The 14357-nt window shown below is 48.5% G+C and overlaps 1 protein-coding gene across 1 annotated transcript; it reads right to left on the reverse strand.

Moving 5' to 3' along the window:
- Positions 1 to 10947: 10947 nt before the first annotated feature.
- Positions 10948 to 12450, reverse strand: LOC143219942 (uncharacterized). The gene has a single exon (XM_076445730.1). It carries the CDS (start codon positions 12448 to 12450, stop codon positions 10948 to 10950), a length of 1503 nt encoding a protein of 500 aa, XP_076301845.1.
- Positions 12451 to 14357: the final 1907 nt, after the last annotated feature.

The following is a 14357-nucleotide window of genomic DNA, read 5'->3' on the forward strand; positions in this document are numbered from 1 at the left end:
AGAATCGTGAAATCGCGAACGTTCGAAAGAGACTGTTCGATCCGACCCAGTGAGACACGAGAAACACACTCAATTCGAAAGCGAAAAATTTTGATTTCGATTCGTTGCGAGTCTGGCGAGGAAGATTCCGGAGAGCCAGCACGAAATATTCTGTGTACAAAATTGACGAGCAATTTTATTGCCATGATTTACTGATTTTCGTGTAATAATTGTGAAATTGTAATAAATTGTATTACGGGAGTGTACGTCTTACGGTGCTGGGCCAGAATTTCGTAGCCTAGAATTTCGTCGTACACGTCTTTGTTCGTGAACAGAATATTTACGCGATCGGTTAAATTTTTTTTTCTTCGCGACCTTGTTGAAGCAAGAACGCTTCAAGGTAATAGGAACAATAGGCGTACTGTGTGGCAACGGTTTCAAATTCGAGAGTCAGGGTTATCGAGAACAAAGAGACTTTCGAGAGACAATTTCGAGCCGCGTGGCGACAGAGCGTAACAAGAGATCTCGTACGGGGAGATAGAGCGTCCGGACGCGGAAGGTAAACAACGCGAGCGACCGAAGGCCTTGGCGACGAAGGACCGCGCGCTAGCTATCGTAGGGAAAATAAACATCCGAATTTCGTACCGAATATATCGGGTGACTCGAAAATGGACAGAGACTATCGCTCCGCTTACAGCGATAGCGATTATGATCCGGGAGAAGGGACGTCTCGCGATCCTCCCTCGCACGGTCCATTCCTACAGGAAGAGACCGTAAACGAAACGAAAGCTAGCGATAATACGAGACTTCGGCCACCACGCCCGTCCCCACGTCAATACGGATCGCGTAAAGTACCGGAGATTCGAGGAGGAAGGACAGATGATAGTTCCGAATCATCAGACGATGAGCGAGATAAATCCTCAGCAGCATTCGACACCATTAGAAAGTGGCGTTTGAATTTTGCCGGGAGAGCGGACGAGGACGCGGAAACGTTTCTCTCCACTCTAGAGGATTTGAGATCGAGTTCGAAAATCGAGGACGAAGACCTCCTCGACTGTCTACCAATTTGTTTTTCGGGAAACGCGGCCTTCTGGTATAAGACTCGCGGAAGATTAACCTCGTGGGCCGAATTCGTCTCCGAGTGGCGACAAAATTTTTTCGATCCCGATTATCAGGAATTATTAGAACACGATTTACGAGTACGGAAACAGGGCGAAGAAGAACCGGTACGAGATTATCTTGCTTGCATGGAAATTATGATGAGCCGATTAGATAAACCGTGGTCGGAGGAAAAATGCGTAAAGAGAATAATCTGGAACGCGAGGGAAAAGCTTCGAAATGTATTAGGGATCGATAACATCAAAACGATGAAAGAGGTAGAAAAGAAACTACGCGAAGCGGAAAGCAACGTGTCGCCCGGTAGAGCAGATAATTATCGATCGCAGCAGATCGCCAATAAAATTTATGCATATCAACCGCCGAAGGATAGTAATCAGTCGAAGGAATCTGGTCGCGGTAGATTTTATCGAAATCCGCGTTACGAATCGGTAAACGCCATCGCCGAGACCGAATGTAAGGGAGGTTGCCGAGGACGGAATCCCCGTCCCCGCGAACAGTCCCGTCCGGTAACACGACACGCGTGCCAGAGAGAAAATCCGAGTAGGCGCGGTAACGCCCGAAATCAGCCGAATAGCAAACGCGTCGAATACGAAACCATCTGCGCTATCTGCTCCTCGGAATTCAAACCGAGAAGCAACGAGCTTTGTTGGAATTGCACTAAGCCTGGTCATCGATCCAGGAATTGCAAGGAAAAACCGCGTATTCATTGCTATCGCTGCGGAGAACCGGACGTAACAACTCGCGACTGTCGTAAATGCGATCGGAAGTCGGAAAACTACCGACGGAACCGCTCGTAGGGGTCGGAACGGTTTCCCAAATGATAATCTCGGCCCGAATTTCGGAAACTAACGCGGAGAACGATTCCAAGTCTCGACCGTCTTTATTAATTATCGACGCGCAAATCGGTACGTACAGGGCACGAGCGTTAATAGATTCCGGATCATCCATTTCGTTTGCTAATCGAGCGTTAATAAAAGCTGTCGGAAATCACGCGAAGTTAACAATCTCGGAGAGACCTTGCTACTTTCTGTTAGCCACCGGGGCCGTAGATAGAGCTTCGGAACAGGCAGAATTAAATATAACAATACGGAACGAAACTCGAAAAATTTTCGTTCGCGTTCTCGATAACCTTGTGAATCCATTGTTGCTAGGGATTGACGTAATAGCGCAATTCGGTATCGTTGTCGAATACCACCGGGGAAGCTGGTACTTCGCGTCGCGACCGAGAATCGAATTCCCTTTCGGTTCAATTTCGAACGAGCAACTTTGCTGCGGCCTGCAAATATTATCGGGCGGCGAAAAAGAACAATTATGCGAATTCTTGGAAAAGGAACTCAGTGACTTTGCCAAAGTACCGGGATTAACCACTTTGACTACTCACAGAATTGATGTGGGAGAGAATAGGCCTATTAAACAAAGGTACTATCCTGTCTCACCTATGGTACAGGAAGCGATTTACAAGGAGGTAGATTCGTTACTGGCCAACGATATTATTGAACCATCTGAAAGTGAATGGTCCAGTCCGGTAGTAATGGTGAAAAAACCCAACGGCAAATACCGATTTTGTCTAGATTTTCGCAAAGTCAATGCGGTTTCCAAGAAGGACGCGTACCCGCTACCGATAATGACGAGCATTCTCGATAAATTACGCGCCGCGCGCTACATTTCCACTCTCGATCTGAGCCAGGCTTACTTCCAAATACCGCTAGAGAAAGACAGCCGTGAGATTACCGCGTTTACAGTCCCCGGAAAAGGGCTATTTCAATTTAAGCGAATGCCGTACGGACTCACAGGAGCACCGGCAACATTTCAGAGACTGTTAGATCGATTGATCGGTCCAGAAATGGAGCCACATGTTTTTGCGTATCTGGACGATATAATTATCGCAACAACAACTTTCGAAAAGCACCTCGAGTGGCTGCGTCGGGTATTAAATAAAATAAAATCAGCTGGATTAATTATAAATCCCGAAAAATGCGAGTTCTGCAGGGAAGAAGTTCGGTACCTGGGATTTGTAGTGAGTCGCGAAGGGTTAAAAGTTGACGCGGATAAAATTGAACCCGTCTTGTCTTTCCCAGCTCCAAAGAATTTAAAACAGTTACGACGATTTCTCGGAATGGCTTCGTGGTATCGAAGATTTATTCCGGATTTCGCGACTGTAGCGGAGCCCTTAAATATCTTACTACGGAAAGGCAAGACGTGGAAATGGGAGGACGGACAACAAACCGCCTTCGAAAAATTAAGATCGTTAGTGGCAACCGCGCCAACTCTCGCTTGTCCACATTTTGACATCCCATTCGTCCTGCAGACCGACGCAAGCACGGTAGGGCTCGGTGCAGTACTGGTTCAAGAAATCGAGGGGGAGGAAAGGGTAGTCGCGTTCGCGAGCCGCTCGTTGAATTCCGCCGAACGAAAGTACTCCGCGACGGAATTAGAGTGTCTCGCTATCGTGTGGGCCGTGGAAAAATTTCGAGCATACCTCGAAGGGTATCATTTTACGATCATTACGGATCATAGTAGTTTGCGTTGGTTACGGCAATTGAAAAACCCTTCGGGAAGGCTCGCGCGGTGGGCATTACAACTGCTAGAGTATGATTTCGACATTACATACCGACAAGGAGCGTTAAATCACGTACCAGACGCACTTTCGCGAATGTTCGAAGGAACAGAAGGAGAAGGGGAACAGATTCCGATAGTAGCCGCGACACAGTTAGACTGGCATGACGAGAGATTCAAAGTAGTAGAATCGAATCCGGAAAAATACCCCGACTGGTCAATTCGCGAGGGTAGGCTATATCACCGTCGTACCGACCCATTGATTTCGGAAATTCTTGGGGGAGATTTAAATGAGTGGAAACTCGTAGTCCCGTTAGCCGAAAGAACCGAGATACTAAGAGAGGCACACGACGAAGTGCAAGCGGCGCACCTAGGGGTAGAGAAAACATATCATCGCATCGCGACCAAGTATTATTGGCCGGGGATGTTTCGAACCGCCGTGGAATACGTGCGACGCTGCCCTACGTGCCAAGCTACGAAGGTGGAACAATCCCTCCCCTCCGGGCTCATGGGAAGGCGTCGCATCGCAGCACCATGGATGGTCGTAGCCACTGATATAATGGGCCCGCTTCCACCCAGTCGTGCTGGATTCTCGTATCTATTAGTAATGCAAGATTTATTCACGAAATGGGTTGAATGTTGCCCCCTCCGTAGAGCCACGGGACCGAAAATTTCCGAAGTATTAGAAGATCAAATATTTTCGCGATGGGGAACCCCCGACGTATTACTAACAGACAACGGCACCGAATTTGTCAATAAGGCCATTCACGAATTGGCAGAAGATTACGGGATAACAATCGCGACAACTCCGCCGTACCATCCCCAAGCAAATCCCGTCGAACGGGTTAATAGGATATTGAAAACAATGATCGTCGCGTATATCGGAAAAGACCATCGCGATTGGGATGCGAATATCTCGAAATTTCGATTCGCATACAATACCGCACACCACACAGTACTGCAAACATCGCCAGCGTTCCTAAACTTCGGACGAGAGCCCAGACCTGCAAAATGTTGTCGAGCGGAACAGGAACCGCCGGTAGATCTTGAAGTATCGTTCACAGGAGAGTGGAGGAATCGCATGACTCACCTCGCGACCCTACGACATTGGGTAACCGAAAATCTGGATAGGGCGTACGAAACGCAATCGCGGTATTACAATCTACGGCATAGGGACACGCGTTTTGAGGTAGGGGACTTAGTGCTGCGACGAAATCGCGTATTGTCATCCGCAGCGCAGAACATAGCTGCGAAATTATGTCCGAAATACGCCGGACCGTTGCGAATTGCGAAAAAACTTTCGACGGTAGTTTACGGCCTGACCACAATGGAAGGCAAAGACGTAGGAAAAGCACACGTGTCAGACCTTAAGACGTACACCCCGCCGAAGCAGAGCGAGGAAGAACAACTCGATACGACAACGGAATCAATTACAGATGCAGAATCTCGAGGTGAATCCGGAGATGCGGAATCAGTACCGCCAAATCGACTCCGACATCGAGTCGATAGAGAAAACTCTCGAAGGTCTCGAGTTGGCTCTCCGACCGCCAACCAAGGCCGGCGCAGAAGTCCCGGTCGACGACTTACTAGGACCACTAGTCGAAGCGGAAAGTAACTTGGCGTTACTCCTCACTCCCGAACCGGTCACGGTGGAAAAGGGTACCATGACGGAAGTACCACGCGACGGACCCGAAGAAGAGGCCTTGATAATTCGGCCGGAACTGGATAGTTGCTACCAGGCGGTGGCAACCGACTTTGGCAAGGCTCTACAACACCTGAGGGCCTTGAGGGCATACTTCCGCCAACCTCCAAAAACGGAGCCTAAATGCCCCGTTTGTGAGGCCAGACGAGCAGCCCCGTACGGACTCACGGGAACAGCCCCAAGAAGGGAGGAATTGCCAGTCTCGGCCCCCGCACCGTCGGCGCGACCACCGACACCGGATCGACCCCAGCAAGCGGCCGCGGAGGTACCGGAGTACCACAAACCCCGCCGCCAGCTTCCGAACTGGAAGCAGTTCGAAGCAAAAATGGAAGGGACGAGCGCCAGCAGGGCCAAAGATCCGGACGCTTGCTGGAACTGCGGTGAATATGGCCACGTCCGCAGCCAGTGCAAGAAGAAAGTGGAGGAACACTGTTTTAAATGCGGCCAGCCCGGCAAGTCGGTGCGCACGTGTCCGACGTGCGGGCCTGCTTGGCGCATAATGAACGAAGAATACCGCGCGAAAATCGGGGCTCCAAAAAGGGAATACCGCGAAATATAAAATCGGGAGGAACACTACCGACTCCCGGAACCACTTCGGTCTCCTAAAGATTTCGTTATAATACCGCCAAAAAGAGCGAGCACGATTATTTTCCTCAAGGACATTTTTTTTTTGTTAGTTCCACGCGTCGGCGAATTGTTGTTTTTTGTTGGACCGTCCAGATTGTTAGTTCCGAGGAGATATCGCTAAGTGTAAATCCGCAGCAGCGGAAAGTTGACAGTCCCGACCGTTAGGCGGGAATAAATAAAACTTTATATTTTCGTATGTAACAGGTAGTAACATTCATTGCGAGTTTGCGAACCTTCTCCCTCCGTTTTTGTGTAGTGAACAGGTCTCGTCCGAAGTAGAAGGAAAAAGCATGAAGAAGATAGCGGTTATCGAAGGGTAAGAATTGGGTACGTGTTTGTCCACTGGTGGAGGCTCTACTGTAAAGGTTGACTTCCGAAGGGAATGCTCTTATTTGGCGAGCCATAAAGTCACAGAGTCGACAAGCCACGGGGCAGTCCGGTCCATTTTTAAGGGGGGGGGAGTTGTGACGTTGCAAGCGTGCGACGTCACTTCGCCGTTTGAACTCGGTCAAACAGCCGAATTACGTGTGGACCGGACCGACCTTTTTCGGTTACGTAAGCCACCCGCAGGCCATAAGAGCACTCCGAGAGGAAAATCTTCCGATTTCGTGCACCGTACTAATGCCATCTGTTGTGCGTACGGAGTACGACGTTTCAGGCAATTATCGATCATAAAGAAAGCGTACGAGTCCGAAAAGGTGCCGAAGGATCAAATACCGAATAAAAGGATGGCCAACGAACAAATCCGGCGCCGGAAGCAGCAAAACAAGTCACCACACACGGGCGAACAAACCCGGAGGCGCCGTCGTGGGACGAAGAGATCCTATAGCGAACAACAGCATGCCCGAGTCCCGCCGCCGTCTCATCCCGCTCAACTAGGATCTCAGCGTGGGTGGTGTGTCGAATTGGCTGCCGAGGATTATGCGAACCGCTCGCCGAGGGCGAGCGGGAATTCAAAGGTCGCGGTAAATTAAGTGGTCGCGTAAAGTCTGGGGCCCTAGGACTTTTTCGTAGTTGCGATCCTGCGACAACCTAGTTGCGTTGCGTACGGCACCTATCGGAAAATTCGGCAATACGCTCGGAGTGGGGGGAACCAGGATCGATGCGTTCCGTCGATGCGGATCGAGGAACCACTGTCGCACAGAGGCTCATCGAGTATAGTCGCGTTTCGCTTCAAATAATCTCGTCCTTGCAACTACCGAATACCGCTTAGTTTCGCGTCGCGGGTGGCTTTTCCGGATCCAGCTCGGAATTTCGGTCGAGGGGCAACCTTCAGCGAGGCCTACGACGTCCATCGGTAGCGGCCAGCGTAAATATCGTCAACGGTAAGCCGATTCTGTGATTCCTCGATTCGTTAATCGTGGTGGCTCGTGTTATTCGCGCGAGGACGACACGTGTTCGTCTCGTCCTCGGAGATTTCGTAAGAGCCGAGGCGCAGGGCGCCTCGAGCCTTCGCTCGCGTCCTCCTCAAGGACGCTGTGAGCCTTCGCGACAAGAATTCCCCTTAATTTCGTAAATCGGAAGTCTTCCTCGGGAGTTGTGTCGGTATCGAATAAGTCTCGAATAGTCTTCGGTTCGGATAGTCGGCGACGGTAGAAGCGTAGGCGGAATTACGCGTGAACCGCGGCGGTCTACGCGCCTCGAATCCCGCGTACGGCCGTGGATTATCCATCGCACGTCGGCAATTTCGCTTCGTCTCGGACTCTCGCGACAGTCGTAGGAATTGCGCCGTTCATCCGCGCCTCGCGGAATCTTGTATCGACGAACAAATCGAATATTGTACCGTAGCATCGTACGTCCGCGATAGAATCACGATAGACTAACGCGCTCAGCGAACGATCATCTTCCGCTAAAGTGTACAAGGAGCGCGGGCTCCCGGTTCGCGGCCTCGTGGCCGCTCACCTGTATCTTTTACTTTCGTGACCATTAAAGATTAAGAGCCAATTCCGTTTGTTGATTCTTCACCTGCGAGATCCGTCCTGCCGTGAGGGCTGTCCCCGTTATCTCCTGCGCTCGAATCATCTGGCCGTTCGCGTCATTATTTCAGACCGCGTTTCGTGGAGGCTTGACTCTCGGACTCGGCTTCCCCGAGTTCGAGGTCACCATCGTGTTTCGCGTGGTATTTTCTAAATACCTGGCGCCCGAACTATCGTCGCGTTGTTCGTTCAAGCCTCCACCGAGTTCCGCCTTTGCACCGAGAGGACCGTGTCCGCACGGCCGCGCACGGCCCGGTCTCAGAGCCTATAAAATCTCGGGGTTGACCGTTTTTCGTCGGCCATAAAACCGTTCGAAAAAGGGACAACGTCGCAGACTTTACACGGACTTTAGATTTGAATTTTTCGCGAAGTTTTCCAAAGTTTGTTTCGCACTGCACTATCACGCCTATCTCGGCCAATCGAGTAATTCTATTTATTATTACTGTCCTGGCTCAACCCTAGCTCTTCAAAAATACACTAGAACACACTAGAACAGTCCCGGGCGGTTTTTCTAACACCAGTGTGCACGCAGGCTCACCCTTCGCGCCTCCCAGCGCCTCCCTACACGGTTTGTGTCCGTGCGTGACCCTGGCTTCTGGTCAGAGCGTGAGGCTGCGTACACTCTGTTACCCTGTTTGAGTGTTCACTCACTATCACAGTAACGCACTAATTAACTCTTTATCCTAGGATCCTACTGCAGGCTTCTTCCGCAGCCCGAGAGCAACAGCACCCTAGACCGCCGCCGTACGCCCACGCGCCACCGAGGAGCTCACCGAAACCCTTCCACAACACCAAGCTTTGTGTCCAAAGCTGGGTGGAGAGCAGGTAAGTTTAAAAAAAAAAGAGGAGCCTGCTCGACGTTCTCAACCCTTGCTTTGTTCCCAAAGGGAGGGTGAACCCGACGAGCTATGCTCAGATGTTAAATCCCTTTTCTATCCCTTATTGGCTCCTCGTTGTCGCGTGCCCGCTCGTCCGTCCGCCACTCGCCGCTCTCCAGCTTCGGAATTAACACCTTGCACTAATAAACCGAACGCTGTTCGCCCGATTCTCACTATACTCCAGCTATCCTAACGGAATAACTCAAGGTCGCTATTTTCGCAATTGCTGTTCTACCTCAACTGCTAAAACCGCTCTGGCTAACCTAACCTAACCTAACCTAACCTAACCTAACCTAACCTAACCTAACCTAACCTAACCTAACCTTTTTTTTTTTTTTTTTTTTTATTAACGAGGAGGGGAAAATACTTTGCGTACGTAGTGAGGGACTCCGATGTTGTGTACCCCCTAAAAACCCCTCCTCCTCTATCTAATCACAGTCTAACAACCCTACGGAAAGACCCCTTCCCCGCGGAACCGCTTATACAGCATTACTACACGGGTATGGGCTGCTGTAGGTGTCCAATCGTTGCCATTATCTAGCTCTCGTTAGTCTAGCTATTCTTCTCTCTTCGTTCTGCAATTCTCTTTCCGTCTCTTCTTTCTTCGTCATTATCTTGTTGATGTAGAATCTCAATTTCGACATCTTGCTGGGATCCTTTAGCCACGTAGCTATCTCTTTCCATTCCAACTGACCATTTTCGCCTACCAGTTCTTCCCTCTCGGAGTTCCATGCTGGGCATTCCGTCACAGTGTGCTCGGGGCTGTCAGGGTTCTGTTTGCACATTATGCAATTTGAATCGTTTCGTTTTCCGATTTTATGGAGATAGTCCGCGAAACACCCATGCCCTGTTAGGACCTGGGTGAGGTGGAAGTCTAAGATATTAGGGCCCCAGTTAATCCATTCCCCTATCTTCGGGATTAAGCTGTATGTTTGTCGTCCATGTGTGGCATCGTTCCAGCGCGTCTGCCAAAGTTCCAGGGTGGTATCCCTTTCCTCTTCCTTGATTTTATCACATTCTTTCTTATTGTTTATCCCTGAGATATTGCCCATCTCAGCTTGTCTAGCAAAAATGCGGCGTCTCTCTTCTGCCAGCAATGTGAGAGGGGGGAGACCCGACAGTACGCACAACGCATCCAGGGAAGTCGTCCTGTATGCCCGTATCACTCTGGACAGTGACATTTTCTGAATCCTGTTCAGAGTCTTGGCTTTGGTAGTTTTGTTCGCTGATTTAGCCCAGATAGGTGCCGCATATAGAACGATGGACTCTATTACCCTGTAATATAGTACCCGTGAGAGGAATGAGCCACTTCCGATATTGGGCATAATTCCGTTTAATGCACCTGCAACCTTGGATGCCTTCTCTGTGACATAGTTCAGGTGACCCGTGAAGTTCTGATTACCCTCCATTATTAATCCCAGATATTTTGTGGATTTTTTGAGCTCGAGAGTTGAGTTCCCGAGTCTGATGTCGATACCTCTTCTCACTTTTCTGCCTGTCAATAAGACCGTTTCTGTTTTTTCATGCGCAAGTGTAAGTTGGTTGACTCGGAACCAGTTATTAATCTTTGCTAGAGCCTCCGTAGCAATTCTGGATAGGTCTTCTGCTGTGGAGGCAGTGACAGTCAGCGCGACATCGTCTGCATAACCGTACAGATAAGCACCTCTGGGGAGCAACATTTTTAATAGATCGTCGTATTGCAGGTTCCAGAGCATAGGTGCAAGCACCGAGCCCTGAGGTACTCCCGCATAAAAACTGATTTCACAGTTTTGCCCGTTACCTTTAGTGTAAATAATTCTTCTGTCTTCTAAATAGCTCTTCAGAATGTTAAGGAGTCTACTCGGTAGCTTTCTTTTTTTAAGTGCCCTTATGACATTGTGCCACTTTATTGTGTTAAATGCGTTCTTAACATCCAGGGTAATTAGTACGCAGTAGTGTGTTTTATTTTTGGCCATGTCCCACCGTTTTATGATCTCGTGCATGGCGTGGACCATGCATTTGCCGCGTTTAAAACCATACTGGTTCGGTTCGTAACTTATGGTTTCAAGGAGTCTTGCTTTGAGACAATGTTCTAATATCTTAGCCATATTAGAAAGAATCGAGAGTGGTCTCACTCCCGTACGTCCATCTGGCCCGGGTTTCTTCGGTATAAGAACCAGACGTCCTTTCTTCCAGGGTGTTGGGAAATATCCCAGGTTGTACACGTGTTTATTACCTGCGTGACGTGAGGCAGTGCTATTTTAGAGAGAAGTTGCACCAGTTCAGAAGGAATGTCGTCTATGCCGGGCGCTTTCTTCTTCACCGACTTCATCGCCTTTAGTACCTCTGCTTCCGCGAAAGGACGGTCAGAAGCGTCATAGGCAGTGTCTGTCCCGTCGGAGTTAGGGTTGGTCTGGTTTGGCTCGGGTGACGTTTGAAAGAGGGTTTTTATTACCTCTTCGGTCTCCTCTTCTGATGGAATACTAGGCGGGGGTTTACCTGCCACCCTTCCCATTACGGCCTTGTATGGTCTTCCCCAGATGTCAGTATCTATTTCGTCAATGAGTGTTGTCCACGATTTCCTTTTTGCTCTTGCTATCTCATGTTTTAATGCCTTCTTATTTTTATTGTGTTTATTAAGACTCCTGACTACCTCCTCATTGGATATTTCTGGGTGTTTCTTCAGTTTGATGCGGGCTCTCTGTAACGATCGACGTGAGCTGATGGACGCTTTTCTCAGAGCAGCAATTTCGGCATTCCACCACCAGACCTCTTTCCTTCGTCTAATGGTTTGGTGTAGTGTGTATGAGGTGGATTCAAATACTTCTGTAATCATGTCTATATATGCATCGATATCTTCTATTGATGTAATTTTTAGGGGATCAGCAATCTTGGTGATTTGAAGGTAGGTTTTGGAGAATCTATCAGCATCGAGTTTGAATTTTTTCTTTCTCTCGAAGTTGGCAGTGTTAGCTGTGTTCGTAGACAATACATGTTTCAGGTAGCGATGATCGGAGGCCGTGTAGTCTTCAAGTATTTGGCTGGAAGTGATACCATTATATGCTGTTGATCCGCATAGTAGGATGTCTATTGTGGAATAGTGACCATTTCTTTCGAACGTGTGCGAGCCTGTACTGACTTTCGGAATCAGTCCGAAATTATTGCACATTTCCATTACCACCGTGCCGTGATCATCAAGTATTCTTGAGCCCCATACGGTCGACTTGGCATTGAAATCGCCAGCAATTATGCATTTATCTATGTTTATAGTGTCTAAAAACCTTTCTAACTCTGAAATTCTTTCCGTATAGGATACCAAGCTTATATTTGGAGAGATGTAGCAAGAGATGAAAGTATGGTCTTGTATTTGTACGGCGACAATCCCTTTCGATTTGAAGAGGCATTTAACCCTATTAAGTTTATTTCCAGGTTGTGGTAACCATATAGATGCGGATTTATGACCATCATTATGCCAGTATGATGGAGGTGACCAGGGCTCGGAGATGAGTACGACGTCTATCGCATATTGCATAGCTGACTGGGTGAGTAGTTCCTGTGCGTTCTTACAGTGATTTAGGTTGATTTGTAATATTTTAATATGGTTTATTTCAGGTGTGGAAGTTGCGCCTTGCATTTCCATTTATTTCGGTAAGTATTAGATGGGTAGGTATATAAGTTTGTAGTTTACTATTCGATTTGTTGTGTTTGTCCTGTTTGTTGTGTTTGTTCTGTTTGTTGTGCTTGTCCTGTTTGTTGTACGTGACCTGGTTGTATGTTCACAGTGTGTCTCTCTTTGTTATTATTTCCTTTATCAGGATCTCTGTCTCTCATTGTAGCTCTCCGACGTAGTTCAAGAGCCCTACGGTAGGCAGGGCATTTAAGGCTACCGTCCCTGTGTCCTTCTGTCGAACACACCATACACTTTTCGGGGTTGCTGCATTCTGTGGCATTGTGTCCCTCTCCTCCGCATCTTCTGCACAGTTTCGACCTGTCAGGTCCCTGGCAATTTTTAGATATGTGCCCAAATTCCCGGCAGCGGAAACATAGGGTGACCTCTTCTCTCTCGACCACTCTGCAGAAACCCCAGCCGACGCGTAAAGAGCGTTTTTCTAACAGTTTTTCCGCTGTTACCGTTGGCAGGATAAGGGTGGCATTTTGCCTGCCTGCGAAGGCTGGGCGAAGAGCTTTCACCGATATACCCTCAATGGAGGTCTCCGGTAGGGCTGCCACTATAGCCTCCTTAATCTCCTCGATAGTGACGTCGCCTTCTAATTGCTTCAAGTGAAGTACCTTGTTTCTTGCCCTGGGTCCCGTCGTGGCTTTGGCCCCCGAAATTTTGGAGTTCACAAGTCTACTAAAACTGGTAGCCTTGGATGCGTCCCCTTTGATGTCGACTAACACGTGCCCATTTCTGCTCGACCTCACGCCTGATATGGTATACCCTTCTTTGTCGATGTTGATCTCCTTTTTAAGGGTCTTCAGTGTTTCGGCAAAGGTCTTAGAGCCAGTTTCAATCAGCACCGTTCCAAATCCGGGAGGTTTTTTTACGTCTTTTCTGTATTTATCACTATATATGGTGATTTCGATGTCCGTGTTTATATACAAGATCTCTACCATCTTCCTTAGAGTATACGGGTCTGTCGTATCGTGAGTTATAGCGATCTTTGATCTACCATTTTCTAAGGAGATATCCTTTAGCTCTTTCAGAGCTTTGAAGATGGTCTCCAGGTTTGTGGGACTTCCATTCTTATCTCTATCGATCAAATGGTAGAAGAACTTCTCTCCCAGTACCTTGGAGCCCGCAGTTCCTTTCTTACCGGGCAGGCAGGCGGCTACAACTAAGTATACCACAGAGCCCAAACTAGGGTGTTGTTCTCTCATTTCCTCTAGTCCTTGGTGTTTCTCCAGAATTGCCTTACTGTATCCTTTGTCCACGTCGAAGTCAGCCGGTACAAAGCATGCTACGTCAGTGTCTTTTGCATGCAGCATGTTTCCATTACTCATGCACGTACGTTGGAAAGCTGACTTATTCCATCTTCTTTCCTGAAGTGCGCAGAAGTTTTCATAATTTATATCTTTGTCTTTCCATCTTTCTAATTCGTCAATGTCAATCTCGTCTGGGTTACCGGTTTGCGTACCGATAGTACGAGTCTCCGGGGTCTTGTTGTCCTGCTTAGAGCTCTGGGTAGGAGTTATGTCCATTTTTTTTTGAGGTTCCTCCGCAGGCGGTCTACGTCTGTTAACCGAGTGGTCTCTTGAAGCCGAGCTTTTAATCGATCGCTGCATCTCATTGAAGGTTTTTATCGTCTTAGTTATCGCAGACTTGACCTCCAGTCTAATCCCGTCCCGACCTTTAACCAGGCAAGATAGGTCTTTCAATGCCTCTGCCAGCAATTTGACGTTTGCATTGACGCTAGTGTTGTTGGTAGCTTCAGGAAGATTCGTGGTTCTTTTCCTCTTCCTCTGTTGCTCAGGTGAGACGGTTTCGTGTTCGAATTCAAACTGCAGCATTTCCATCTCTTCTACCCCTTCGATGACGTC

This window comes from Lasioglossum baleicum, unplaced genomic scaffold (genome assembly GCF_051020765.1).
Source record: "Lasioglossum baleicum unplaced genomic scaffold, iyLasBale1 scaffold0107, whole genome shotgun sequence".
Lineage (NCBI taxonomy): Eukaryota > Metazoa > Arthropoda > Insecta > Hymenoptera > Halictidae > Lasioglossum > Lasioglossum baleicum.

Coding starts and splice junctions, on each gene's coding strand:
- LOC143219942 (XM_076445730.1), bottom strand. CDS start 12,450: ATGCAAGGCGCAACTTCCACACCTGAAATAAACCATATTAAAATATTA.